Source organism: Sceloporus occidentalis, unplaced genomic scaffold (assembly GCF_023333645.1).
Source record: "Sceloporus occidentalis isolate IW3139 unplaced genomic scaffold, rSceOcc1.0.p SCAF_1, whole genome shotgun sequence".
Classification (NCBI taxonomy): Eukaryota; Metazoa; Chordata; class Lepidosauria; order Squamata; family Phrynosomatidae; genus Sceloporus; species Sceloporus occidentalis.
In genome coordinates this window covers 42360990-42387180 of record NW_028316981.1, presented here as the reverse complement: position 1 = coordinate 42387180, position 26191 = coordinate 42360990, and the positions used below count along the sequence as shown (strand labels likewise).

At 40.6% G+C, this 26191-nt stretch overlaps 1 protein-coding gene across 1 annotated transcript in view; it reads right to left on the bottom strand.

Annotated features, from left to right (window-relative positions):
* The window catches only part of CNTN6 (contactin 6), a 316406-nt gene that overhangs the window by 33423 nt on the left and 256792 nt on the right, over positions 1-26191 (bottom strand). Inside the window, exons 12-16 of the mRNA XM_089519787.1 lie at positions 17525-17652; positions 5506-5681; positions 3271-3388; positions 868-1026; positions 640-789 (exon numbers count right to left, since the gene is read on the bottom strand). Coding sequence (XP_089375913.1) covers positions 640-789; positions 868-1026; positions 3271-3388; positions 5506-5681; positions 17525-17652 — 731 coding nt within the window. The remainder of the gene's footprint in view (positions 1-639; positions 790-867; positions 1027-3270; positions 3389-5505; positions 5682-17524; positions 17653-26191) is intronic.

Here is a 26191-nt window from a genome sequence, read left to right as displayed (position 1 = left end):
CATAAGGATTTTTAAAAAAAAAAACTATGGAAGATTTTGTGTTAAATGAGCTCTTGTTTGAAGTCATGGAAGATTTTACATGAATTAGGAGTTTTGGTGTCCAGACTGCATTTTTTAAAAAGGTAACCATTTATGCATTTTTAAATAAGATACCAATTAATGTTAAAATAAATCATTTTTACTTCACTTATACATAACCTTTATAAAACACTAATATTCCTAGTGTTTTATTAGATAATATTACAACAAAAGCACACTTTTCTATGCCTGGGTGTGAAATATGTTTATAGCAAATAGTCAAAGGGAGGGGATATACTTGTCAGACACCATTCCATTGTGGATATACACTTTTTCAGCCCTAGAATTCCTTCCTACAAGTAAGATTTTGTATTTCATTTTTGTTGTTATGTATATAAGATTAGCATCTGAACTACCTGTGTGGCCAATTTTTAATGAGAAACAGGATGAAAATATAACTGAAGAACAATAGTATATAAACAATAATTTGAAAATCACTGTTTTCCATCATAAGCATCACTGAATGGGAGTGTATGTGTGTGTGTGCACTGTTATTATTGAGCTTTTCATTGAAAAAAAATGCATTTTAAAATGCCATCAGCATAATTTTAGGTAACTTACTAGATGCTTTAGTTCTTAATAGCTCAGATGGTGTACTTGGCTCCCCAATTCCAACACCATTGCCAGCCACAACTCGGAATTCATATTCAACCCAAGGATTTAGATCAACCACTGTTGCTGTGTGAGTCTTTCCATTAATAATTTCGGGAACTAGATATAAAACAAAAAAGTTTAGGGGCAGAATATTTAAAAAATATATAGCATACAATGTAAGTCAGAAATGTGTACCTGTAGAAACTGCCTGCCATCCAACTGAAAAAGGAGTCCTTGTCTGAATTGTGTAGATCTGAATAGGACTGTTGTTATCTGTTCCAGGTCTCCAGTTTAGCACTGCAGTTGTACTTGAGACATGTTCAATGCTAACATCTTTGGGTGGGCCTGGAGTGCCTTATTAAAAAGAAAGGGACCATATTACTTTAGCAAATGAGTTTCTACTTGTGGTGTTCTTTAGAGTCTAGTTGTGAACCAGATATGTAGTGCATTACTAGAAATATGCAAAAGGATCTTGTAGCACATTGAGACTAACTGTATGAAAGATGTAGCATACACTTTTGTAGATTTTGTCTACTTTGAGACTATGTGAAAGAAGTTGTAGCATGTGCTTTTGTAGACTTGTGGGTGAAGCAGACAGTGCAAAAGATCTGTGCTGGGACCACGCCACTGCCGTTCACCCTAGGACAGCAGCAGCCACACACACCCAGCATCAAACCAGGCCACCACCGCAGTCCTGAAGCAGGCACCAAAAAGAAGCAGTGGGAAGAGCCATGCCTGGGGTGCCTTCCAGACATGTTCAGAGTGTGCATCATCTGAATGCCATGCTCCCAATGTGGCCCAAAATCAGCCCTTTTGAGCAATCTGTTTAAGGTCTTGGTCTACTTCTTCAGATACAAGTCATAGATCAAGTCTATGAAAGCTTAGGCTGCAATTTATTTTGCAGTTAGTCACAAAGGTGTTACAAGATCCCTTTGGATACTGATATTCCAGACTAATACAGCTATGACTTTGATTACTAGAAGTAATTAGGAATGTTTTTTAAAAGCAGAAGTGAATTACCCTTCTGGATTGCCTAATTTAGTGGCTTCTCAAAGACATGGTACATTATATATAAAGCAGCTCATGTCTTTTGAGTCATTCTTCAAACTATAAAATATAAATTGACAAAGGACTTCCCTTTCTGCTTTTTGGGCACTCACCCAAGATCCTATTTTCAGTCTCTAGCCACAATTCTGAAAGCCAAACTTCCTTTCCAGTGTCACAGTGGTCTCTCAAAACTGAACTGAATTTGTCTTATCCATATGTCTTCTGGAACACATGAAAGCCCTATGATAGCCTGTGTCAAGTTCCAGGCATTCCTAGCCAGTGTAAAGGATGGGTGAATCTCCTGCCAAGTGAATTATGCCCATTTCTGCCTGATGATACATTGGGAACAAAATCCTGCACACAACTACTAGCAAGTCAGTTCACATCTACCCCTATTCCTTGATTGTCAGCCATGCTAGTTGCTATTCTAGCCCAATGATAGATATATGTTCCTTCACTAACAAACCCATCCCTACTGGTTGATATTCTTACTAAGCACATGAAATCACATCTCTAAGATCATTGATGTTTTTCAAACATTCACATGGAAGAAAAAAGCAAGACACAGATGAGAAATGAGCTAGTGTCTCAATTTTATTGAACTATTTATTATATGCAATGCATCAACACCAGATAGCTTTCCATGTAGCCATGGAGGCAGGGATCACTTTTTCCCATTATTATGCCATAGGCAAACTAATCCTTGACCCTGGCTCAAGCTAGTTGGCTCTGGCTTACAGCTTCCCAAATAACAGGATACTGTGTTATCTGGAAGTCCTTAAGGGGGTCTTTTTTCTGCCTTCAGGTCCCATAACCCAAAGAACAAGACTACAGAGGATGCTCTGGAATATTCACCATGGCTGGTAATCTACTGTCTGCCCTGTCATCCTGTAGTTGTTGTTTGCCTTTAAGTTGCTTCTGATTTATGGTGACTCTATCATGGAGGTTCCTCGGCAATATTTTTTCAAAGGGGGGTTGCCTTTGCAATCCCAACTTGCCAGGATTCAAATCCCTACTCAGACCCACTGGGTGACCTTGTGGAAGTTACACTCAGACAAAGAGGAAGGCAATGGCAAACCTCTTCTGAACAAATCTTGCAAATAAAATCTAGTAATATATTCCCCTTACAGTCACCATAAATTGGAAATGACTTTTAGGCACACAATAACAACAACTACATTATTAACTGGTTCCAAAATGTGGATTTTTTTTCTTTAAAATTTGATTTATGACAAGATTTAGATGTTGCCTTTCAGAGCAAAACCCTCTAAAGGCAGATATATGCATATCCTTACATTTCTGCAAACATATATCCTAGAAATGTGAGAGTGAAAACAACGTAATAATACCTGCTGGCACTTCCATCTGATTTGGTTAGTTTCCTGTCAGGCAAACGTACGTCCAGAAGGGATATATAACAGCAGGACATTTATCTTACCTGAAGATCATATTTTTAAACAAACAAACAAACATTCAACCAGTTTCTTTGATGCTGAATGCTATTCGTCTCAGTGCTATAGTTAGTTGGCATTTTACAGTTAATAGACTTACCCCTTACAATTATTTCTGCTGTTTCAGAGAGGATGTCCATAGCTGTTTGCACTGTGCATGTGTATTTGCCAGAATGGTTTAGCTGAATGTTTCTTATCATAAGGTCCCCTATGGATTCCTAGAGATGAAAAAGAAAGAAAAGATAGCACTGTAATATATTTTCCATAAAGGATATTTTTGTCAGTTGTTAAATATCAATAAAACTGCCATTTTAAATTTAAATTACTGTCATGACCTTCTTTCAATTTTTATTATAGCATCTCACAAATACTGGCTATATAATGCAATAAAGTTTCCAATGGGAAATAGGTACATCAGGCATTTTGGCTTTCAGAGTTCAGACACAACCCATATGTGAAATTGATAGGTCCTATAAATTTTGGAGAACCAGTAGAAGCAGTGGGTAGAGTTTTGGTAGAATAAGGCTTCAGTAGTAGACAAACTGAAACTGAATCCAAACAAGACAGAAATGTTCCTAGTCAGATCATAGAATGGGGATACAGGCTTTGCTGAATGGGGTTACACTCCATCTGGAGATGCAGCTTCACAATTTGGAAGTAGTTCTAGATCCAGCCCTGAGCTTTGATTTCCAGAATATATACATTGTCCAGGAATACATTTGAACAATTAAGGATAGTGCACTGGCTGCAGCTTTCCCTATAGATGTCTAAACTGGGTTACATCCAGTTTGAGTTATTGTAAAATGCTCTAGGGTCTGCTCTACATGGGTCATTGAAGAGGGTTTAGAAAATTCAATTCATCTGATTCTGCCAAACTGTTGGGTACAATAGTTACTCAGTTACATTGGCAGGGCTTTGATGTGAACAGGATGAAAAGGAAATGTTTCATATCTAGGATGCTAAGGCTGGCATCAAGATCAAGTGCATTGTGTGGGTAAAACTAATGGTTTCTGAGGCTTGATCTGTGTTTTGATGCATAAAACCAGGCGCATATTTGAAAAATGTGCATGGCAAAAATGTGTCTGGGGAGGAAATGCACACAAGTGTGCTTTCACGAATAGGTGAAATACGTAAAAACACTAGAAAAAGTGCTACTTGAAAAGGAGAAAAGTCTCATGACTACTGGAAAGAGAATGCCGGTGGGACTCAGGGTGCATCCACACTATAAAATTAATACAGTTTGACACCACTTTAACTGCATTGATCCATCTTACGAATCCTGGGGTTTGTAGTTTTATGAGGCATCAGGACTTTTTGGTAGAGAAGGCTAAAGAACTTGTAAAACTACAAATCCTAGTATTCTGTAGGATGAGCTTAAGTGCTTAAACTGCATTATTTCTACAGTGTAGATACACCCTTAGAAATAGAATGAAAATTAAACTGGCAGATTTTCATGTCTGTCAGTGGGGCCTAGGTAGGTAATAAAACCTGTGCTTTCATAGTGAGAACTTTGGGATCCTCAGGCTGTTGATACTATTGACAGCTACAGTCATTTAGAGGCTAGAGCTCCCTTGAAGTATCATTTGGACACTTCCTTTGGAAAATATAGCAAGTGGGTAGTTACTGTTGTTTAAACACATGCCCTCAGTTGTATACTTGGAAAAATAAAGGTGTACTCTGACACTTTTTTTAAAAAAATGAGATACAAGAGCCCTGGTGGCGCAGTGGTTAAATGCCTGTACTGCAGCCACTCACTCAAAACCATAAGGTTGCGAGTTCAAGACCAGAAAAAGGGCTCAAGCTCGACTCAGGCTTGCATCCTTCCGAGGGTGCTAAAATGAGTACCCAGATTGTTGGGGGCAAATTAGCTTACAGTTGTAAACCGCTTAGACACTGCTTAGGGGGTATGAAGCAGTATATAAATGAAGCTTGTTTGTTTGTTTGTTAGATCATGTAACTTCTGAATTTTCAATTCTTTCCAAGCTGAGTGCAGGCTTGGCCTTGCCACAAAGAAAGATAGTTCTTGCTTAGAGTGCCAGTTTCTTAAGGGAGCCGGATATCAAGGATCCAAAGCCATTATTGGTAAAATTCAGTACATGCAGAAGCTGATATACTTAATTTTTATAATCAGCAATAGATGCAAATGTTAACACACATTTATAATTAAGATCAGAATTATGTATTTATGCAGCATGCAAAATTAATTGATATAACTATGATTCAGTAGTACATATGAGAGGCGGGGATAACTTTTGACAAATATCCATATGATTTTAGATGGTGACTTTCAGCACATACAAAATTGGTTAAGGAATAAAGAAATTGCAAAACTTACTCCTCCAGCTCTTTCAAAATGTGTCATTTTTCTTTTAAAATCTATAACGTCTCCATTGAATGACCATATGAACACAACCTCAATGGATGGATCTTTGGATACCTGACAAGGCAGGACTATGCTTTCTCCCACTGTAACATCCATATTGGAAGGAGGAGTGGTAATGATAGTTCTTTCTATTGGGAAAAAGGTCATTATTATTATTATTATCTTTATTTATAAAGCGCCATAAATCTACATGGTGCTGTACAAAACCAAGTAAAATCAAGAATATAAAAGCCTGCCTATGGCGTTCAATCTAAAAGTTAAAGCAACAAATTAAAAACATCATATGAAACAAGTTAAAACAGCAATATCCACTACTGAGTCAAGCATCTGAACAACCAGGACACAATCACAGACTCCCTGGGAATGCTTCCCTAAACAATATGGTCTTTAACTCAGCTTTGAAGCTGGATAGAGATGTGTTGAGTCATGCTTGTAAGGGGAGGAGGTCCCAGGAGTGAGGGGCAGCAAGCGAGAAGGGACGAATCTGGGACGGGGCCATGGAAATTCTGGGCTGGGACAGGAGACCTTGGGTACCAGAACGGAGGGAACGAGTCGGGATGTAGGGAGAAAGTAGTTCAGAGAGATAGGGAGGGGCCAGCCCATGCAGGGCTTTAAAGGTGAGCAGGAGAAGCTTGTACCAAATGTGGAAGGGAAAGGGGAGCCAGTGAAGAGATGAAATCAGAGGGGAGACATGGTCATACCAGCGTGAGATAACACGAGCAGCTGAGTGCTGAACAGAAATCAATGGGTGGAGGTGAGAGAGAGGAAGCCGTGCCAAGAGAAGGTTGCAGTAGTCAAGTCGAGAGACCACTAGGGCATGGACCAAAGTCTTTGCAATAGAAGCAGAGAGATATGGATGGATTTTGGAAATATTATAGAGGAAAAATCTACAGACCTTGGCTGTGGCCTGAATCTGAGGGATAAATGACAGAGAGGAGTCGAAAATGAAACCAAGACTGCGGGCTTCCTGAACCGGCTGAATAGAGATGTTGTTGACAGAGATAGAAAAGGAATATTGAAGGGTGGGCTTAGGAGGGAAGACAAGAAGCTCCGTCTTAGACATGGCGATACCCAGTTGTATCTTTCCACCCCTGACCTTTCGCCAGGGCTTGAGCAGCAAGTTTCATCTTGTCTGACAGCTATTTCTCACTGGATGAGCCATTGGTGTTTGAAGCTCAACATGTCTAAGAAATGTTGTCCCAAAGCATGAGGTCTGGATCTGGAACATCGTAACTCCACCCCCCTGGTTGTTCGATGAACTGAAATGCCTGGTCACGCCCAGGCTTCGGGATGGCATAGGGGCTATGAAAACGCCATCTTGCAGACATGCAATCAGCCAATCGTATGTTCTCAGTCAAGCCCCTAGTCACTGGGAGGCACTGCCATGAAGTAGCTCCAGCAATGGCCACAATGCATGCCCTCAGTGCACTCATATGCCAAAGGACTCCCGATCCAGTGCTACACAGCCCTGGAAACCACGCCTACCAGATCCATAACCTATGCTGCTGGCCCAAACATTGTGGCAGGAAAAATCATAAACTCGAGAGAGGAAGGGCGGGAGAGCCGAGCTAAAATGGTGCCTCAGAGGAACGCCACGTGGCCTTATAAAGGTTGAAGAGCAAGAGGAGCCTGGAGGGAGCCCTGCCTCCAGGACAGCAGACCAATAGGCTGCCTGGAGGACTGGAGCACCAAAGATAGGGACCTTCAGCCTCCTAGAGAGGCCTGCCAGGAACCGTATGTCCCTCCTCTTCCCCTCTAACTGGCCAATCATGGGCCCACCCACCGCAGCAAGGCATGCTGGGGTGCAGCCAAGCCCGCCACAGGCAGAGGATGGCGTGGACCCCCAGCACCAACCCATCTGGCCCAGGTGAGTTGGGCAGCCGTGTTTACCAAGTTCCCAGAAGTCTTGTTTCCCCTCACCCAAGACTCCAACTTTTTAAAAACTTTCACAATATTTCAGTAATACTTTCAGCCACTTAATGAACAAAATTATGTTTCCTTAAGGACAAGAAATGAGTTACAGTCTTGATGTCCTGGACTACGGCCAGCACACACAAACACCACTGATAAGGATGGTAATTAGCAAGGTAAGCAGCTCAAACAGTCCACAAACCTTTCAGGGATTGAGAGAAAGAGCAAACCGAAAGCCAAAGCCAAAGTCAAGAGGACAGAGATCACGATAGTCAGTCCAGTCCAGGGTCAGAGCAGCCAGCAGGTAACAAGAGTCCAGTCCAGGGTCAGGGCAGCCAGAAAATAACAAGAGTCCAGTCCGTTCCAAAGTCAAGGCAACAAGGAGTCAGGATACACAAAGCCAGTACCGGCAGCAATCACACCAAAACTCATGCAATAAACTCTGGCATTGAGTTGGTGTCTCTCTGCTTGCTAAATAGGGGATGCCCTCCCCCATACCAGGTTAGGCGGGTTAGCTAATTACCTCACAGCAATTCTCTGGGATCTGCATCTGCCAGCACTTTCAGCCTTGCGCTGCCTGAAGGAGGGAACCTCCAAGCCTGGTTCCTCCCCAGAGTCACCACTAGGCTGCTGTACCACCAGAGGAATCCCACCAGCACTAGGACATGGCTGAGCCTCCTCCTCTGGGGCTGGGAGGTCATGGCTGGCTTCTGGCAGAGCACAATTAGCACCTGGTGTAGCCTCAATTACCTCTTGCACTGGAGGAACCCCATCCTCCTCCTCATCCTCTGAGACCTGCTCTTGGCTGGCAATGACATTTGATCCCTGCACCTTTTTGCTTTTGTAGGTATGTTTGCCAGATAAATTGGACACGACTCCACTGTCAATAGCAAATAATGCTTAAGTTGATGAAAGCACTGTCCAGTAATGAAGATCCACGTTCTTGAAAATAAACATTAACAACAATTCTAGCAACAGGAATAAATACAACATAAAATATATGGTACTTGGTAGGAGACAAGATGGGAGGAATCAAAAGATGAGAGGAGACTTTTAAAAAATATATTAAAGCTAACAGTAAAATAATCAACCAAACAGCAAAGCTCTGAAAATTCTGGTTAAGAATATACTAGGGAACAGATTAGAAGGCTTTATATCTTCCTACCCAAATCTATCACTTTTACAGGCTGGTTGAACAACCTATCATGAAAAATAAATAAATTAGAAATGCAATACCGTGCAAATGTAAGAAGACATTTTGTACCCTAACTGATTTCACAACTAGCATGTGTGAAGTGGATTTCTTCTGATTGCTTCTGTATATTGTGGTGGTTTTTTTGTTTTGTTTTGTTTTGTTTTTTTTTGTAGAGATTACTGTTGATTTATGGTGTTAATTGTTGCAAAGCAAACAACCTGTTCATTTGAAATATAAATAGCTTCTATGTGTAATAGAGAGTAAGGGAGAAGATATGAGACCATGATTCACTAAGAAAGGGTGTGAACTTTACCTGTCAGCTAACAAAATTACTGGCGGGATACAGACGGGCAAAAAGGGGTGTATTCATGACGTCATGAAGGTAGAGCCTTCAGACGGGCCTTACCTGAATGCCGCCATGAACACGCCCCCCGCACGCCCCAAGCGGGAAGAGGCGGCATTAAAAAGGTGCTGCTTTTCTCCGCTTCTTCTCCGTTTGATGCGCAGCTGCGCAGCTCCGTCTGTAAGCTGCTGCACCGGTACGCCATAATTGCTACGCCGCTAATTTAAGTTGCCCATTTAAAAGCTCCGTGTCTGCTGCGTCACATAATGAGTCGGGGTCCTGGAACATGCGCAGTTTGCAGTCAGGCTTTAATTGCAGCGTCAGCTGCCATGCAGGTGTGGAAGCTGCAGCACAGCTGCAGCGCATTTTAAGACTCGTAACCCTAACCCTAACCCTAACCCTAGAGCAACATGTACGCATGTGCTGCTTGGAAAGTTTGGACTTTAAAGTGAACCCCTACACACATTCCTGTGCCATTTTCTCCTAACAATAAAAAATGCTAAAACTGTAAATATTTACATATGTACAAGGGAGGTGATGGGGGATGGCAGGGGGACAGCGGTGGCAGCGGCGACAGCTGTGGCTGTGCATTGCAGATTCAGCAAGAGCGCGGCTACCAAAGGAGAGGAGGCATCCATGATGCTGGTGACACTGGCAAAGTGCAAGCAGGCAAGGATGCCAACACCAGCTGATCACCAGCTGGCAGGAGACCACCATTGTTCTTGGGCAGAGCGGGGGAAAAAGTTTTAAAGGGGCTTGGGCACTTTAAATGTGCCCATAGGCTTTCTGCCGCCGCTGCTTAGCGTGCAGCTGCGCAGCTGCGCATCCACCAGCCGGCAAAGGAAAAAAAAAAGCCCCGTTTTTGGCCGCCCGTGAGGAAGCTGCCTCTCTCTTTGCAGCGTCCTCCGAGGCGGCGGTTTGGAACCTGCGGGTCCGAAACGGACCCAGGTGAGGTGTCTTCACTGCCCCCCATGTGGAAGCCCCATCTCCTGAGCCACGCCCCCGGGGTGGGCGGTCTGGAGGCTCCGTATTCAGCAGAATACACCTCCAAGACGTCTTCCCCTGCCCGTCTGTAGCCCGCCTAAGTCTCATTATCTTTAGAACATATCTGTGAAATACTCAACTAAACTTTAGAGATCTGAACTTTATATATCTTATATATACTTAATAGGTTGTGATTATTTTATTGTTTAATAAGGGTTTGTGAACACTTTAAGCATCTTAACATGACCACAATCTAGGTTTGCAGAATGAAAACTGAAGAGAGCTCCTGTATTTAATGGTTGCCCAAAAGAAGGAATTTTAGCAGTTGTTCCTTGTCATAAAACCAGGTAACAAACACCACCTGCTGAATTTTTTTCTTCTTCACAACCACTAAATGGACAAGAGTGCTCTCCTGTTTTTACTCTGACAACTCTACTACAAGCAGTAAAAAACCATCAACCATAAATAATGAGATGCAATATTCCATCTATGTCTTTTGTGCATGTTCCTACATAGATGTTATTTTCTGGTAGGGTTCTCACATGGCCCCTTTTCTATGAAATGTCCCATATGTGAGAGTTTGAAGTCCACCTTTGGTGCATTACAGACCGCCCAAAACGGGCGGTCTGCCACCGCCGTCATTTGCAGCGTGGAGGAGCCCCAGCATACAAACCGTGCAGCTCCTCCACGCTGCAAAAAGAAGCCCCAAAATGGTGCTTCTCTTGGCAGTGTGGTTATGATGCCACGAGGCATCAATGGTGCACTTGTGGCGTCATTTGCGCCATGTGACATGTGGACGCAATGCGTCCACTACGTCAAGATGGCAGCCCCCATGTGGACGGGCGCTGCCATTTTGCATGGACTCAGTCCGTATTAGGGTTGAGGGGCGTCCAGAAGTGATGCGCCTTCTCAACCCTACTACGCCCTTTCCTAACCCTAATACGCCCCTTCGGCATGTCTGTAACGCACCTTTGTATTAGGTCCATACAATATGTCCCAAAGCTAGTATTACTGATTTTTGGAAAGTAGGGATGCACATAATGACATCTAGCAAAATAGCCTTGTGTAGCAAATGTTGGGGATCCCTCTGCAGGAATTGTGGGTGGCATGGCACAAATCTTCCTCTTCTCCACCCAGTGAAATAGAGCAGCCCCAAGTTGTGCTTCAGATTCTTCACTCTCAGTTGCTTGCAGAGGCAAGAGTAAGTACAGTGGAACCAGATCCACTTGGAATGAAGAGATCTTGATCTGAAGCAATTTTACTGTGTACCAGAATGGGCTTGTGTGCTCCTGATTTGATAAAGAGCTTTGCTGACAACAGACTGACCCCAGAAATTCAGTATGCAGCAAAATGACCTCAGAAGGGGTATGTGTTGAAAGCATGCCTGCTGCCAATTCATTCTACACTCAGCTTTACAGGTGAGAAGAGCATGTTGGGCAGGCTTATACAAGGTGTGCCTCAAAACTCATGAGGAAGACCACTGGCAAGATTTCAGGTTCTTGCAAGATCTCAGATTTCACAGGAGCCTGGAATTCTCAGCAATGGTCCTCCTCTCAAGAGGTTTGACACACGCCTGCCTCATGTGTACCTAATCTTGTGTTGGATAGTTAACAAGGAGCATTGTCCTGTATTGGGTTCAGAAAAACTTGGAAATCATATTTCTTTGTAATGAGGCCTTGTAACAGTTGCAGTATGACCTCTGATTTGATAAGAGAGCATTATTATTATTATTATTATTATTATTATTATTAGTGAAAGGGAGGACAATTCAAGTTGAGACTACCACTCTAGTTGCACCCCTGCATGGAGGCATGAACACTGCAATATGCTACAACCTGTTGCTCCATTTGGATCTATTGTTCTGCTTTGTTAAGCAGTTCAGCCATGCATTACATAGAGCCTAACTGTGCATTCTTGCAGTCTTAACAAAATAAAAATGCATGTTTTATAGAAGGCTGATGCTAGGTGTCTCTGGATCTATAAGTCTGTCCAGCTCACATCAACTGCTATGAGTGATGCTGAGATGCTCGCTTCACTTGACACAAGCTGTTGTCTTCATCAGGTTTTCTTTAAGATTTCCATCTCAAATCTTTTTAAATGCCTCCTAAAAGTGCATGCTTTCCCATTATCTATCTGTCTTGCTTACTAACTGTAGGCATGCATTATGAAGCATTCCCTGTTTCCAAAGAGAAAAAGAGACAAGGCACTCAGTGCTCTTGAGGTATAATAAAGACCTCTATCACAAGGAATAAACAACTGAATGAGCAGCAATAAACTTAATTTGCACATTAGATATGCTTTTCGGAATCCTGACATTTCAGTTGAATATAATACTGAAGCAATGAGGCCTATAATTGAACAGCCAAAACTTCTCCAGAGGGGAACCAAAACAAATGTTCCCTGCAAAGGCTGCTATTATCATAGCACATTGTTATTTTGATTTTTAATAAATTTTGCAATTGTCAAATTAAAGCTTTTGTTTACGTTTTAAAAATAAAATTGTCACAGTATTCACAGTTAGGATGTATGCTCGCTGTGTGCAAAATGCAATGCCTAGTGGCCTTGAAACATTGGCTGGGATCCAATAAGTAACTTTTGGTGCACATGTTCATTGTGCATGCCTAAATAGATAGATAACTACAAAGAGTCTAACATGTAAATCATCATGTTGTTCATTCTCACACACAAGAATGAATAAATTGAACAGTTTCCTCCTCACTGTATGAGAATATGATGGCATCTGCACAATTTTCTACGACTGTTTGCACTTTAGGACTTAAAAACATTGTGGGAAATACACTGTTCCATCTGCAAAAAAATTTCTCTGCAAAAAGTAGTATTTCATCCCAAAAGAAACAGTGTGCATTTCCTTTTAAAATGTTGCATCATAAAATTATTTTTCCTGCAAAAAAAACCTCATGGGTTATAAGGCAGACAGATCCTGTCTCAAAAAGTCCTGATACAGACAAATTCATAAATAATTATATACACTATAAAACCTTCCATAAGCACAAATGTTGAGAACAAGGAAAAGGACCAGTTTGGGGTGGGTGTGGGGGTTGCATACATCCTGTTTCTCTCTTATGCACTAACTAGTGTATAACATAACTAACCTGCATAACATTTTCAAAGGTTGCAACTAGGTGCAGGACAGAAAAACTGGGGGATTTGTGGAAGAAAAAAAACATTACTCTCACCCATGTCAATGGGTCTAGTGACAACCTTCTCCTGATCTCAGCTACAGCACAAACATAGGCCTGTTACAGACTGCCCAAAAGGGGCGGTCTCGGGCCGCTGCCGGTTGCAGCGTGGAGGAGTCGCAGCAGCCAAACCGTGCAACTCCTCAACGCTGCAAAGAAGGAGCGTGAAAATCACGCTCCTTCCAGCAACCCAGAAGAGACGCCGCAAGTGCCAAAGCACACACTCGCAGCGTCACTTCCGGGCCGCGACATGCGGACTCAGAGTGTCCGTTCCGTCAAAATGGTGGCGGCCGTGTGGAACGGCCACTGCCATTTGTTACAGACTCTGTCCGTAACAGGGTAAGGGCCGTCTGGAAGAGACGCCCCCTTTTCAAAATGGGACGTCCTAAAGACGTCCCTTATGGCGGTATGTAACGCACCATAGATTATTTTTACTTATTGCTAGGCAGAGTTTAATACATCTCCAACATGCACTGCATTTTTTTTCTAATTGCCATTTTCATAATCACCTTTTGAAATTTAATTCCCCTGACTACTGAGGTTAGAGGAACATCACTGGTAGGAAGATAAAATTATTCTGACATTATAAATATAAGATTAATCAGCAGAAGGGAAACACACACACGCACGCTATATTGGGCACTCAGTTTTTCTCAAAAATGCCACCGTTGTTAACATTATCTAGCATCAACCATTATGTATAAGGCTGATGATTACTTTTAGAGTAATTTGTCCTTAAAAATCTATCCCTCATCACTTATTGTTGCAATTCAATATCAGAATGTAGAGATTTCCATGTAGAAAACCAATTATTTTAAAATGCCAAACAAGATCATATTGCTGGAAAGGCAGGAAGGAAAAGAATTGTTTAACTGTTCCCCTACACACATCTGGGTTTGCTGGCACTTGAATAACCTCTTCATAGGTTTATCACTGGGGATTTAACCCAAGCCCTTAAGAACCAAAACACATGCTTCTATCTCTTGAGCTACATGAAAATCTCTATTAACTGGCAGCTATGGAAGATTCCCTCCCTCCCACCCACCCACTTCAGGCAGACCTGCCATGAAAGGATGACAGGATATATTTAAGCCTATCTGCAGCCAGATTTCACACACAGGCCTAGTGCAAAGTTCTTGGATGAGTACACTTTCTGCATGCAGGATAGAAAGTATTTCACAAAACGCTATCCAGGGATGCCACATACTGCACTGTGCTGGCAATGTTCCATCAGACAGTATAGCAATAAGCATGCTTGCTATCTGTAAGGGAAAGCAGCAAGTGGGGAAGGGAACTTAATCTAAATCACAGGTAGGAATCATACAGCTTCTATATGCGGTTGGACTTCAACTCCCAGCATTTTTCATCATTGATGAGATATCCAGGATGTTTCAGTCCAACCACATTTAGAGGAAAACATGGATTTCCATCCTTGACTGAAAGGGTGTGTTCCAGTGTATGATGGTACCCTTCCATTTTAATGGACTTTGTTCAATTTAGTGGGGTTGGCAGCTATGAAGATGCACTGAAACAGCATTTCAGAGCTGTTGCCTTTGCAGAGGTGAATGGGAAAGCCACAATAGACAGGGATTCTTTGTGCAAACATGGGGCTCAATGCCCTTAGCAGTTGTTTTTAATGTAACTTGTTTTAGAGCAGGTATAATATAGTTGTGAGCAGGCTAAGAAACTGCAGCTAAACTGAATCTCCACACAGCAAGGGAACACACTGAGTGACGTTTGAGCAGTTACTGTCTCTTAGGCTGCATCTACATTGTAGAATTAATGTAGTTTGACAGCACTTTAATTGCTATGGTTCAATGCTATGGAATTCTGGAATTTGTCATTTTGTGAGATATTTAGCCCTGTCTATTAGAGAGCTCTGGTGTCGCACCAAATTACAAATCCCAGGATTTGTAGTGAAAAAATGTTTTGGAATCTTGTGAGAAAGGAGAAAATATGTTATTAGTGGCATTCTGTAACTTTGTAGTTTAGTCCCACAAAATATTAGTGGTTGCCTTATAGTGGAGGTGGGCAAAATATGACTCTGGGTTTGGCTTCTACCAAGCTCCTTGGACCACTCTTTTCCTAATACTTTTAAAATGTGAGTTTCCCTCTGTTAGCAATACCAAATACATTTTTATACCATTTATCAGTGCACTTAAACATTCCCTAAGTGGTTTACAATGTGTAAGCTAATTGCCCTAAGCAAGCTGGATACACATTTTAGCAACCTCGCAAGGATGCCAGGCTGAGTGGACCCTGAGCCTCTAGCTGGTATTGAACTCACAACCTTGTGGTTTGTGAGTGAGTGGCTGCAGTACAGGCATTTAACCACTACACCACCATTATTAGGATCCTGCAGGAGCTGTAATCTGGCTTCTAAATGGGTTTCAGCCCTCAACTTTACTGTTCACTTTTTTTTTAAAGTCCATTTTTCAAAACCAGTGCACTTTGTAATTTGTATTGTTGATACTGCTGTGGTCCCGCCTCGATCCGCAGGGAGAGGCGGGAAATAGAAATAAATTTATTATTATTATTATTATTATTATTATTATTATTATTATTGGAGATATTAACCTTACATAAATATCAATGGGCATCTAACAATTTTCAGACTGGCAGTAAGATGTATGGCTGGCACTCCTTATATTTGGCACTTTGATGGATCTGGATGCAATTATGGGATTTTACAGAAAGGAGAAATGTGCTGTGATGTTCTGATATTCCTTGTTTTTCTTCTTTTGTTGTTGTTGTTGCTGTTGCTTTAAAAATCAAACAATGTGTCTGTTGTCCTAGACTATTTTTTGGCAATTTCCATCACCAGCTGCAATATTTTATTCCCACTCTCAAGTGAGTTTATTTTGAATTCTGAAATATATTGAAAAAATACGTCCCCTTCTCTTTTCTTTTATTATTTTTATATTACTCTTTAGAGATATAGTGCAAAGCTGTAGTTCATCAGTGAAATGACACCTTTGCACTATAACACTAAAACCACTTAAAACAAAATCAGAAGAGAAAATGTGCCTTTTAACCCATAGGAGTATCTCAGCAAACCATAATCCAATTTTTAAAAGCCTTGAGGAGCCCTTGGGCAGATGCAAAAAATGCTACAAACAGCCCTACTGAAGTGATGCAATAAATGGTTGCAGAAAATCTCGACAAAACCCAAGATGCTATACTGCAATAGCTCACATTTTTGTAAAACAATATGGAAAAGTACTATGTGGCTTATTAATATCTAAGTGTACCCTGTTTGATCACATTTGAGTTTGGCATATAAAAATTGATATGTATTAACATCTGATATACTGTGACTTTTACTGACTGAACTTTTGAATCTTACATGTTGTTCTAAAATAGGTTGTTGATATAGTCATTTGAATATTGATGTCATATTCATTCAGTGGGTTGGATTACAACTCTGGATAATAGGGTTCAAATCCCTGTCCAGCATGGAATCCCACTGGGGTTTCAGAGGAAGGCAATGACAATCCTCCTTTGAAGAAATTTTGCCCAGAAAACCTCTAAGGGTTACTTTAGGGTCACCATTATTCTGAAATCAAATAATAACAATAAGAATAATAAGAAGCAGCATAGGTTTTTATAGCACATCACTGCTTCTGCCCTGGAAGTACAAACATAATGGGCAAATAATGCATAATAGGATGTCATTATGATGATGATGATGATGATTTTTAAAAAGCATCTTGACATCAAGTTCTTTCCCTCCCCATGGACATGTGTAGTAATAATTCATGTCTCAGTGCTTCATGTTTCCTGACCAGTAGCAACTGTGATGATAGACAACAGACAATAGACAACAGTGATATATTACACTACAATTTTTCCCGAGAAAGATGTCTTAACTATAGGAATGTAAGATATGGGGTAATTTTCCCAGTATGTTGCTGAACAAAACAACTGCTTTTACTAGACAAATTTTTAAAAAATCAGAAATTTGTATTTACATATCAAATTCATTTCCAAAAGTGAATAGGGAAATGCATGTCCCCTGTTCTTCTGTATCCTTTATCCCCCACTAGAAAACACTGCAACTTACTTGAAATGTACTGATTTAGAGTTGAAAACTGAGTTTGTATTTGTTGTTAGTCTCAATATCTAAGAATAATATCAAAGCACAGACACCACCTGCAGCTTGGCCTGGCACCCTCTGGTTTGCCAACGGCATCTCAGCAGCCCTGTTCCAGGAAGAAGATCTGGTTCAAACCATACCTCAGACAATATTATTATACTCTCTGACATCTCAGCATGGTTAATCAAATATGCATGTGCATTTCCAATATGCATAAAGCACAAATGAAGACAATAAAGTACCTTTCACAATCAGGTTTCCAGAGTTCCTTGCAACTCCAAATTGATTCATTGCGATGCACGTGTATACACCTGCATCTGATTTGGTAACATTATATATTTTCAGACTGCCATCCTCTAAAATGAAGATTCTGAAGAGGAGGGGAAAACAAAGAGAGATCAGTCATTAAGAGAACGTTATTCTGAGCACTAAGGGCAATAACAATGATGTAATGTTACTTGTAGTATTTGGACATTAATCATAGTTGCTGTTGATTATAGCAAACTGAGCACATACCAGCTAAATTTTCATCTCAGTTCCTTAGTGATCATTGCATTAGACCAAAATTAGACACACCAGAATTGAATAATAAACCATTTACACCCCTAGTCTGCATCATTTTTTGGTCAACATCAGGTACTGGAGAGGAAGAATGAATCCATAACATGAAATCTAATTGTGTTGTTTTTCCTCACAGGGTGAAATATGTTCTTGATCCCAGATGGTGAGCTGTTTGCAGTATGAAGTATGAGGCCTATGTAATTTTCAACAGCGTTAGTAAAAGTTATTAGTCATCCAGGTAGCTACCTGCAAATCAATGAAAGCAGGACAAAGTGATTTCAAGGTCTTGGATGTGTTGCCATAATCTGAAATAACCTTGTAAATTCTTGGGTTTGATGAAAACTCATACTGTGTGACCACTCACATGCTACAGTCCTCTCACAGGATGGTACAATTTCAGAATGTATAAAGCAGACTACTTGTTTGAGAGCAAGCTTCTGTCTGAAAATGTCTTTCCCTCACTGAAAAAAGCTGGAAAAGATTCCTGATGTGTAAAACTATCAATATGATTTTCAGTCGGAAGGCCCATTCAAATAATAACAATAATTAATACCCATAGGAACTCTGAGCACATCACTGCCTCTGCAGTGGAAATACAAACATAATGGACAAATAATACATAACAGGATGGCATTAAAAAAAGCATCCTGATGTCAAGTTCTTTCTGTCCCCATGGACATGTGTAGTAATAATTCATGTCTCAGTGCTTCATGTTTCCTGACCATTAGCAACTGTGATGTTATGCAGTGGGGAAGCAAAATGCAAAACATAATGGGCCTTTCACACAGCACAATAGTAATACAGTGCTATAATCCACTCCAACTGCTATGGCTGTGTTCTGTGGAATCCTACGGTTTGTAGTTTGATGGGGCACTAGAGCTCTCTGGATGAGAATTCCAAATACTCTTCCCTCAATTGAAAATCCCATGATTCTGGAAGGGGTTGCCATGAAAGTTAATGTAGAATCATAGATTACAATTTATATATATATATAATTTTTAGTTATTGATTTTTTTAAAAAAAATGTAAGCCACTCTGAGTCCCAATTTTGGGAGAAAGGTATTATTATTATTACAACAACAATAACAACAACAATATAGTGTGAAAAGGTTCCCTGGCATCATTTGGTTGCGATAATGGTAGGCCGACAGCACCATAGTGTTTTTGGCAGTAATCTTGTGTATGCTACAATGTGCATTTTTGCACGCAGTTTGCTCTTTCAATCCTTACAAACTTAATCATATAACTGCAACCACAATGCAGTATTTCAAACTAAAAACAAATACTTGCTATTTTATTCTCACACACTCAAGCCTTCATTGTAGTTTCTTCCCTTTACATGGTTAAAATGAGGGGAAAGCAGATCCAAGGACTAAAAATGAAAGCAGGCAGACCACATTTTCCTGAAGAGAAAAATGTATAATTATCCGTTGTATAGCACTGCTGTGCCATCTGAAAAGTAGAAGAGCAAAGTATGGTTTGAGTGGAGCTAGACACACTGATTTGGAGTTAATTATCACAGGCTGTGTTCAACCAAGTGTCAAACACAAGAGAATTCTCACACCTGTGTTTAGCATTTGAGGTGATCAGATGTCAGTATTATTTTTTTAAAAGAAAGAAACTAACTCCCAGGGATTTGCTAAGCCTGATGGCATCCATCCCTGGTGCGTGTTTGTTCTCACTGCTGAATCAGTAGGTTGCTTCAGTACATCTGTTTTGTTTGCCTCTACTCAGCTTGAAAATTTATACTGTTGCCACTTGAACTTTAATACGTTTGTATATAAGGAGATTGTTGAAAAGGAGGGAAAGAATGGCATAAGTTGATCATTCCTCCAATGAATCTAGGAGATATTTTCTTGAGTTACATAAATGATTTGTACAGCACTATAGATATTTTACCTGGGACATGGCCTGCAGTGTATTTAGCTTTGGACCTTATCACACACACAATTTTAAACATTTTGGGGACTGAAGGAGGACGCTCGTGTGCACGTGCATCCGGCAGAAAACGGAGTTTATCGCACATGAAGACGTCCTCCAACAGTTCCTGTTCTGTCTCCCGGTGCCCGTCAGGACTGGATGGGAACAGGTGTGCACCGGGGGACGGAACAGGGACTGTTGGAGGACATCTTTGTGTGTGATAAACTCCGTTTTCTGCCGGACACGAGCACACACGAGCATCCTCCTTCAGTCCCCAAAACGTTTAAAATTTCGTGTGCGATAAGGTTCTTTATCATATTCCAGTTCGGTTTCCATGAAAGTCATTTGTTCAAACCTGGATTGTTTCCCCTTTAAATGTTATTCTTTACCTTGTTTCCCTGGTACAAGTCATTGGTGATGAAAGCTCCTGATGACAGATCAGGTGAATGCGACCGTCAGGAGCACCTGTTATTAGCTTCGGCTGATACACCAGCTGCGCCCTTTTCTGGAAGTAAGGGATCTTGAGACTGTTGTGCACGTGCTGGTAACCTCACGCCTTGACTTCTGTAATGCGCTCTACATGGGGCTACCCTTGTGCCTGGTTTGGAAACTACAGCTGGTTCAAAACATGGCAGCCAGGCTTGTGTCAGGAGCATCCAGAAGGGACCATATCACTCCGGTTTTGAGGTCCCTCCACTGGCTGCCTATTGGTTTCCAGGCCCAGTACAAGGTGTTGGTTATTACCTTTAAAGCCCTAAATGGCTTGGGTCCAAGCTATCTCAGAGACCGCCTCTTCCCATACAATCCTCCCCGCGCCCTCCGGTCCTCTGGGAGGAACTTGTTGCAGCCTCAAAAATCGAGGCTTGTGGCGACCTCCCGGAGGGCTTTTTTTGCTGTCGCCCCCAGGCTCTGGAACGACCTGCCGGATGAGATCCGTCAATTAACATCTTTGGACAGCTTCAAAAAGGCTGTCAAGACGGATCTCTTCAGGCAGGCCTTCCCAGACTGAAATATCCTGGCCTCAGGATCTCCCCACTCCTCAGTAATGTCTCCAAAGCCCCCTTTTCTTTTCTTTAGAACTGAAGTTGCAGTGGTTTGTTGGTTGGTATTATTTTGTTTAATTTATTATTATTTTAACTAGTTATTGTGGTTTTAAATTAGAAATGTTATTTAATAACTTTTTAAGGGGGGAGGGAAATATATTGTTTTTATGCTGTATGTTATTTTAATGTTGTAAACCGCCCAGATTGGTTCGTCACAGGGCGGTATATAAATAAAAAAAATATTATTATATTATTATAAAGTAACACACCAATTTTCTTATAAAGCTCATTTTACTACTTGTAGTTTATAGCTTACATTATGCATCTCTTTTGTTGGTGGTAGAATTCATAGCCATAGCCATGTTAATCTGAAAAAACAGCATGGAAAGGGAACTTGTAGAACCTTTGAGTCTAACTGAAAGAGAGAAGTCAGTGGCATGAGCTTTCATAGACTTGTGTTTATTTCCTCAGATGCATGTGGTGAAGTGGAAATTGAAATTCAAAACTTTGTGGATGTGGAGATGAGGTGACAAGTTCAGTTTTAACTATGATCATTGGGTAACAAGGCAGGAGGAAGGATGTTGCCTAAAGTCAATGTGAGTGGATAACCATATGAATGAGTATTGGGATATAGTGGAGGAACCCAGAAAAAGACACAATGAACTGACCAAGAGAGTCCCCATGAGGCTGAGGTTTAGCTATTGTTATAATATGTATAATGTGCCAGGAAACCATTGTCTCTGTTCGACCCACTGTTGATTGACTACAGTTTGTAGTGGGTGTTGTTGTTTTTGTTCACAGACCCCTGTTCTGAGGTCTGAGATGGAAGGATTGAAGTATTCTGCAACCAGGTTTTGTGTATTCCCATTCCTAATGTCTGATTTATGTCCATTTGTCATAGAATCATAGAGTTGGAAGAGACCACAAGGGCCATCCAGTCCAACCCTCTGCCATGCAGGAAATCTCAATCAAAGCATCCCCGACTGATGACCATCCAGCCTCTTTTAAAGACCTCCAAGGAGGAAGACTCCACTACACTCCGAGGGAGTTTGTTCCACTGTTGAACAGCCCTTACTGTCAGGAATCTCTTTTCCTGGAGCGTGCATCCATTGTTCCGGGTCCTCGTCTCTGGAGCAGCAGAAAACAAGTTTGCTCCCTCCTCAATATGACATACCTTTAAGTATTTAAACAGGGCTATCATATCACCTCCTCTGGCACATGCCACAGCCTGCCCAATAAGAGTTTTGAATGGCATCGCTGATGTAGTATGGCATGAATCATATTGGAAGATGAATAAGTGAAGGTCCCTCTAATATTGTGGGTGATGTCATTAGATCCTGTGATGACATTTCTTGAACAGATGTGTGAGCAGAGTTGGCATCAGGGTTTCTGGCAAGGCTTTGTATTCATGTCCTCATGTATTTTGTGTCCTCCTGTAAGTGAGGTTTGAAGGCTTGTAAATGCCTACACAACAAATCTTTGAGAGGGTATCATGATTGTCCAGACTAAGTTGCAACTCATCGATACATCTGAGTGGTCTTAGTTGGGAGCTGTATGTTGGGAGCTGTTTTCAACTAGAGTAGATCTGTTAAGTCGGCCTAGTAAGAGATACAGTGGGTCAGTGGTTAAGACACTGACTCTGATGATTGCAAGATCAGCAGTGTCACTAGTCCCAGCTTTTGCCAACCAAGCAATTCAAAAGCATGTAAAAGTGCAAGTAGGTACCATTTCATTGGGAGGGTAACAGCATTCCATGAAGTCATGCTAGCCACATGACCACAAAGTCATCTTTGACAATGCTGGTTCCTTTGGCTTAGTAAAAGAGATGAGCACCACCCCCTATAGACACGACTTGACAACCTTGTCAAAAGGAAAATCTTTACCTTTTTTTAAAAGACCTATTAAAACAATGGGATTTATATAACAGACTTATCCTTAAGCAACTGCCATCAGAAGTCTATTCTAGCTGGGATGAACAATCAGATTTAGCCTGTCAAGTTCTTTTGGAAGACTCAAACTGATTGTGAAGAGTTCTTACATTATTGTAATAGGATTCATATTTCTTAGAAGAGGTCTGAACAACCTGGTGAATCATACCAGATACTTAACATTGTTCTGTTATTGCAGAACAAAGAAATCAAAACAAGAGGATTGTTACATCGCTAGCAGAGTATATGGGTGGCAGGAGCAGAGCTGGCTCCAGATTGGAGAAAATGATACCCCAGGAGCAGGAGGTTTGCATGGAAAAGGGTTGCCCACTACAAGACAGAGAAGCCCTTCAGGATAAGGATCTTCTTTCAGCAATGAATGAAGCACTTCCATTTACCTTGGTTGTTCAGCAAATGTCAACAGCTAATGACTTTTGGACAGCTGAGCAGAATTCACTAACCTTAATCGTGTTCTGCTTGCTACTGGTCCTGACAAGCTAGGGGTGGGGATGATGAAATCTGTCAATTTCTCTTTCTCCCAGATTCAGTTTTTCTTTTAAACAAGCCTCATCCTCTATATCATTGGTGAAGAAATTTGTGATTTTTTATTAATTTTCATGAAAATTAAAAGCATTCCTCCTGCACCATCATGTATGGCTAGTGGGATATATTTATTATAAACTGTACAGTGTTTGTATCATATGCTGATATGCAGTGTGATAGAGGAAGAAAAGAAATGTGATTTTCACAATCATGAGGTATCAAAATATTAGCTGGAAGCTTAATATCGTATTATATGGGAAACAGGATAGGAAGGTCCCACAGTACTAACTACCTCACATTTTGGAAGGCTATGTCCTTTGAGGAAAAATAATACCTTTTAATTGGCATCACTGAACTCTGGATCAAGCCGCCAAGATAAGGATCTCTTCTCCTTTAAGTTTTTAACACTATCCAGTGACAAGAACAAAGGCCTGTTACAGACAGCCAAAATAAAGCTGCTTCGAGTCACAGTGGAGGTATGGTGTTTCAATGATGCATGCATCCTTAAGAGTCCAGAAGCCACACCAAAGCCACGCTCCAGTCCTTAGGGCTGGAGTGTGGCTTTGGTGCGACTTCTGGACTCTTAAGGACGCATGCATCATTGAAACACCATACCTCCACTGTGACTTGAAGCAGCTTTATTTTGGCTGTCTGTAACAGGCCAAAGAGAGTTTAAAAGGACTTGACACTGTTTGGAAAATCTTGTATTTTTACTTTTTCTACTTCTGCTTCTACTTCTATAAAATGCTGCAAATTTATACAGCACTGTACATACAAACAATTAAAATAGATAAAATAAACCGGCTTATGGTGCACATTCTACAAAAATAATTAAACATAATACATATTAATATATCTTAACATTCAAACAATAAAATATAGCAGAGAACAAATTAAAATAACATTGGATAACAATCATGTAATGCCTGGGAATGCTTCCCTGAACAGTATTGTCTTTAACTCAGTTTTGAAGCTGGTTAAAGAGGTGCCATTAAAATACTTGAACTAATAAAAGATAAATATCTTATCACTAGTGACTCACAGAAGAATGCTTTATAAAGATATTATGGAATATCTCTCCCCCCTCATTCTCCTTTAACAAGTTTCTGAAGAGGAAGAGGAATAAGAATAAAAAAAGAAAGGGATAATGGAGGACCACATTCAAACTTCCATAAACTGTTGTGATTTCACTTTTCAAAGCAAATGAAAAGTAAATAAGTAAATATATACAGTGAGATTAATTCAGATGCAGGTCACAATTCAGTGATATTGTTCTGCTGGATCTCACTACTTCTACCAGAATCAACAATTCTCTTCCTTCCTTCTTGTAACCTCCTATGAACCTTAAAAGACTGCTTTTGGGCACTAAGAAACACTCTGGAGCAGGTTTTGGAAGGCTAAACTGGAAAGGAATAAGAAAAGTATAATAAGAATAATAAGAAACTCCTAATTCCACTGGCATTAGTCATAGAATACAACTAGCTATATACATCTGCTTTTAGATTTTGGTCATATTTTTACAATAGGGTGGAAAGAATACTTAAAACAGTGGGGTGATTCTCAACTGTCAGGAAACCCTGACAGGGAAAATCCTAGATGGGACATTTAGGACTTTTTCTGTTGAAAAATGGATTTGTTTTTACACAGAAAATGTCCTTTGATTCACGGAAAGCAACATTTCTGCACAGAAACAAATTTTATATATAGAAACAACCATGTTCATTCCAGAAAGCAACATTTACCTGACAAAAAAGGGCTGTTTTGTGTGCAGTAATGCAGTTTCCTGTGCAGAAAACACTGGTTTTGGTGCCAAACAAACAAACAAACCTGCATTATTTTGCAGAGAGTAAGTTCCATACTGCAAATAGTCTTTAAAAACTGAAGTTTTCTATGGCTTTCTCACAGCAAGAAAAATTGTAAAATTATTTGTTCTTGGCTGTGATATTGAAATCTACAAAGATTTAGTTGGAAACAAAACCCAGTGGATACAAACATGGTTCCTGTAAAAGGAGATGTGTTGCTGGGTTATTTTGGTTTTTTCAAAAAAAGAAAAAAACTTTTTGAACCCTTCTATACTGCAGAATTACCAATCAGTTTCCAGTATCCCATTCTTGGGTAATGTTCTAGACAGAGCATGTGGTGATCTCTCAGGTGTAGTGGTTCATGGATGAAGTAGAATATAGATCAATTTCAATATGACTTCAGGCCTGGTTATGGGATAAACACAGCTTTGATTGCCTTGATGGCTTTGACTTCCAGGGAGGGAAAACATATCCCTGTTGCTTCTGCTAGACTTCTCCATGGCTTTTGGTTCCTTCAGTCATGACATAATTCTAACTGCCTCTTGGGAAGGGACTTGAAAACTTTGCTTTAGAATGGTTCTGGTCCTTCTCATTCCAAATTGCCTGTAGAAGTTCTCAGTAAGTATCTGGAGTTGATAATGTGTTTGATTAAAAAAACACATTGGTGTTCCTAGTCAGTTTAATTACATATCAGAGAGCAGGTATTTAATTATAGAGTATTAACTGGTTCTAAAGCATTTATATGACTCCTCTAATATTACAATATCTTCACTGGCTTCTGATGCATTTCAAAGCACAATTTAAAATGTTGGTTAAAACCTGTAAATGACTTGGTCCCTTGTTACTTGAAATGTGAATACATGCAGTGTAGAACCATACTGAATATACTTGCTTTGCCACTACTCTTGGCAGGTTGTATAAACTGATTTTGTATAATCCAGTTGCCAGGGATCCTTTTTGGGTTTTCTGGTAGCTGGAGTCAGTGGATTTTGAAACAAAAAAGACTTTTGATTAGGCAGGATGCTCTTCCTCTCAAATGCAATAACACTACAGGGGAAAATTATAGGGAATACCTTGGTATAAGTCCAGTTGATTTCAGTGGAGTTTCCTAC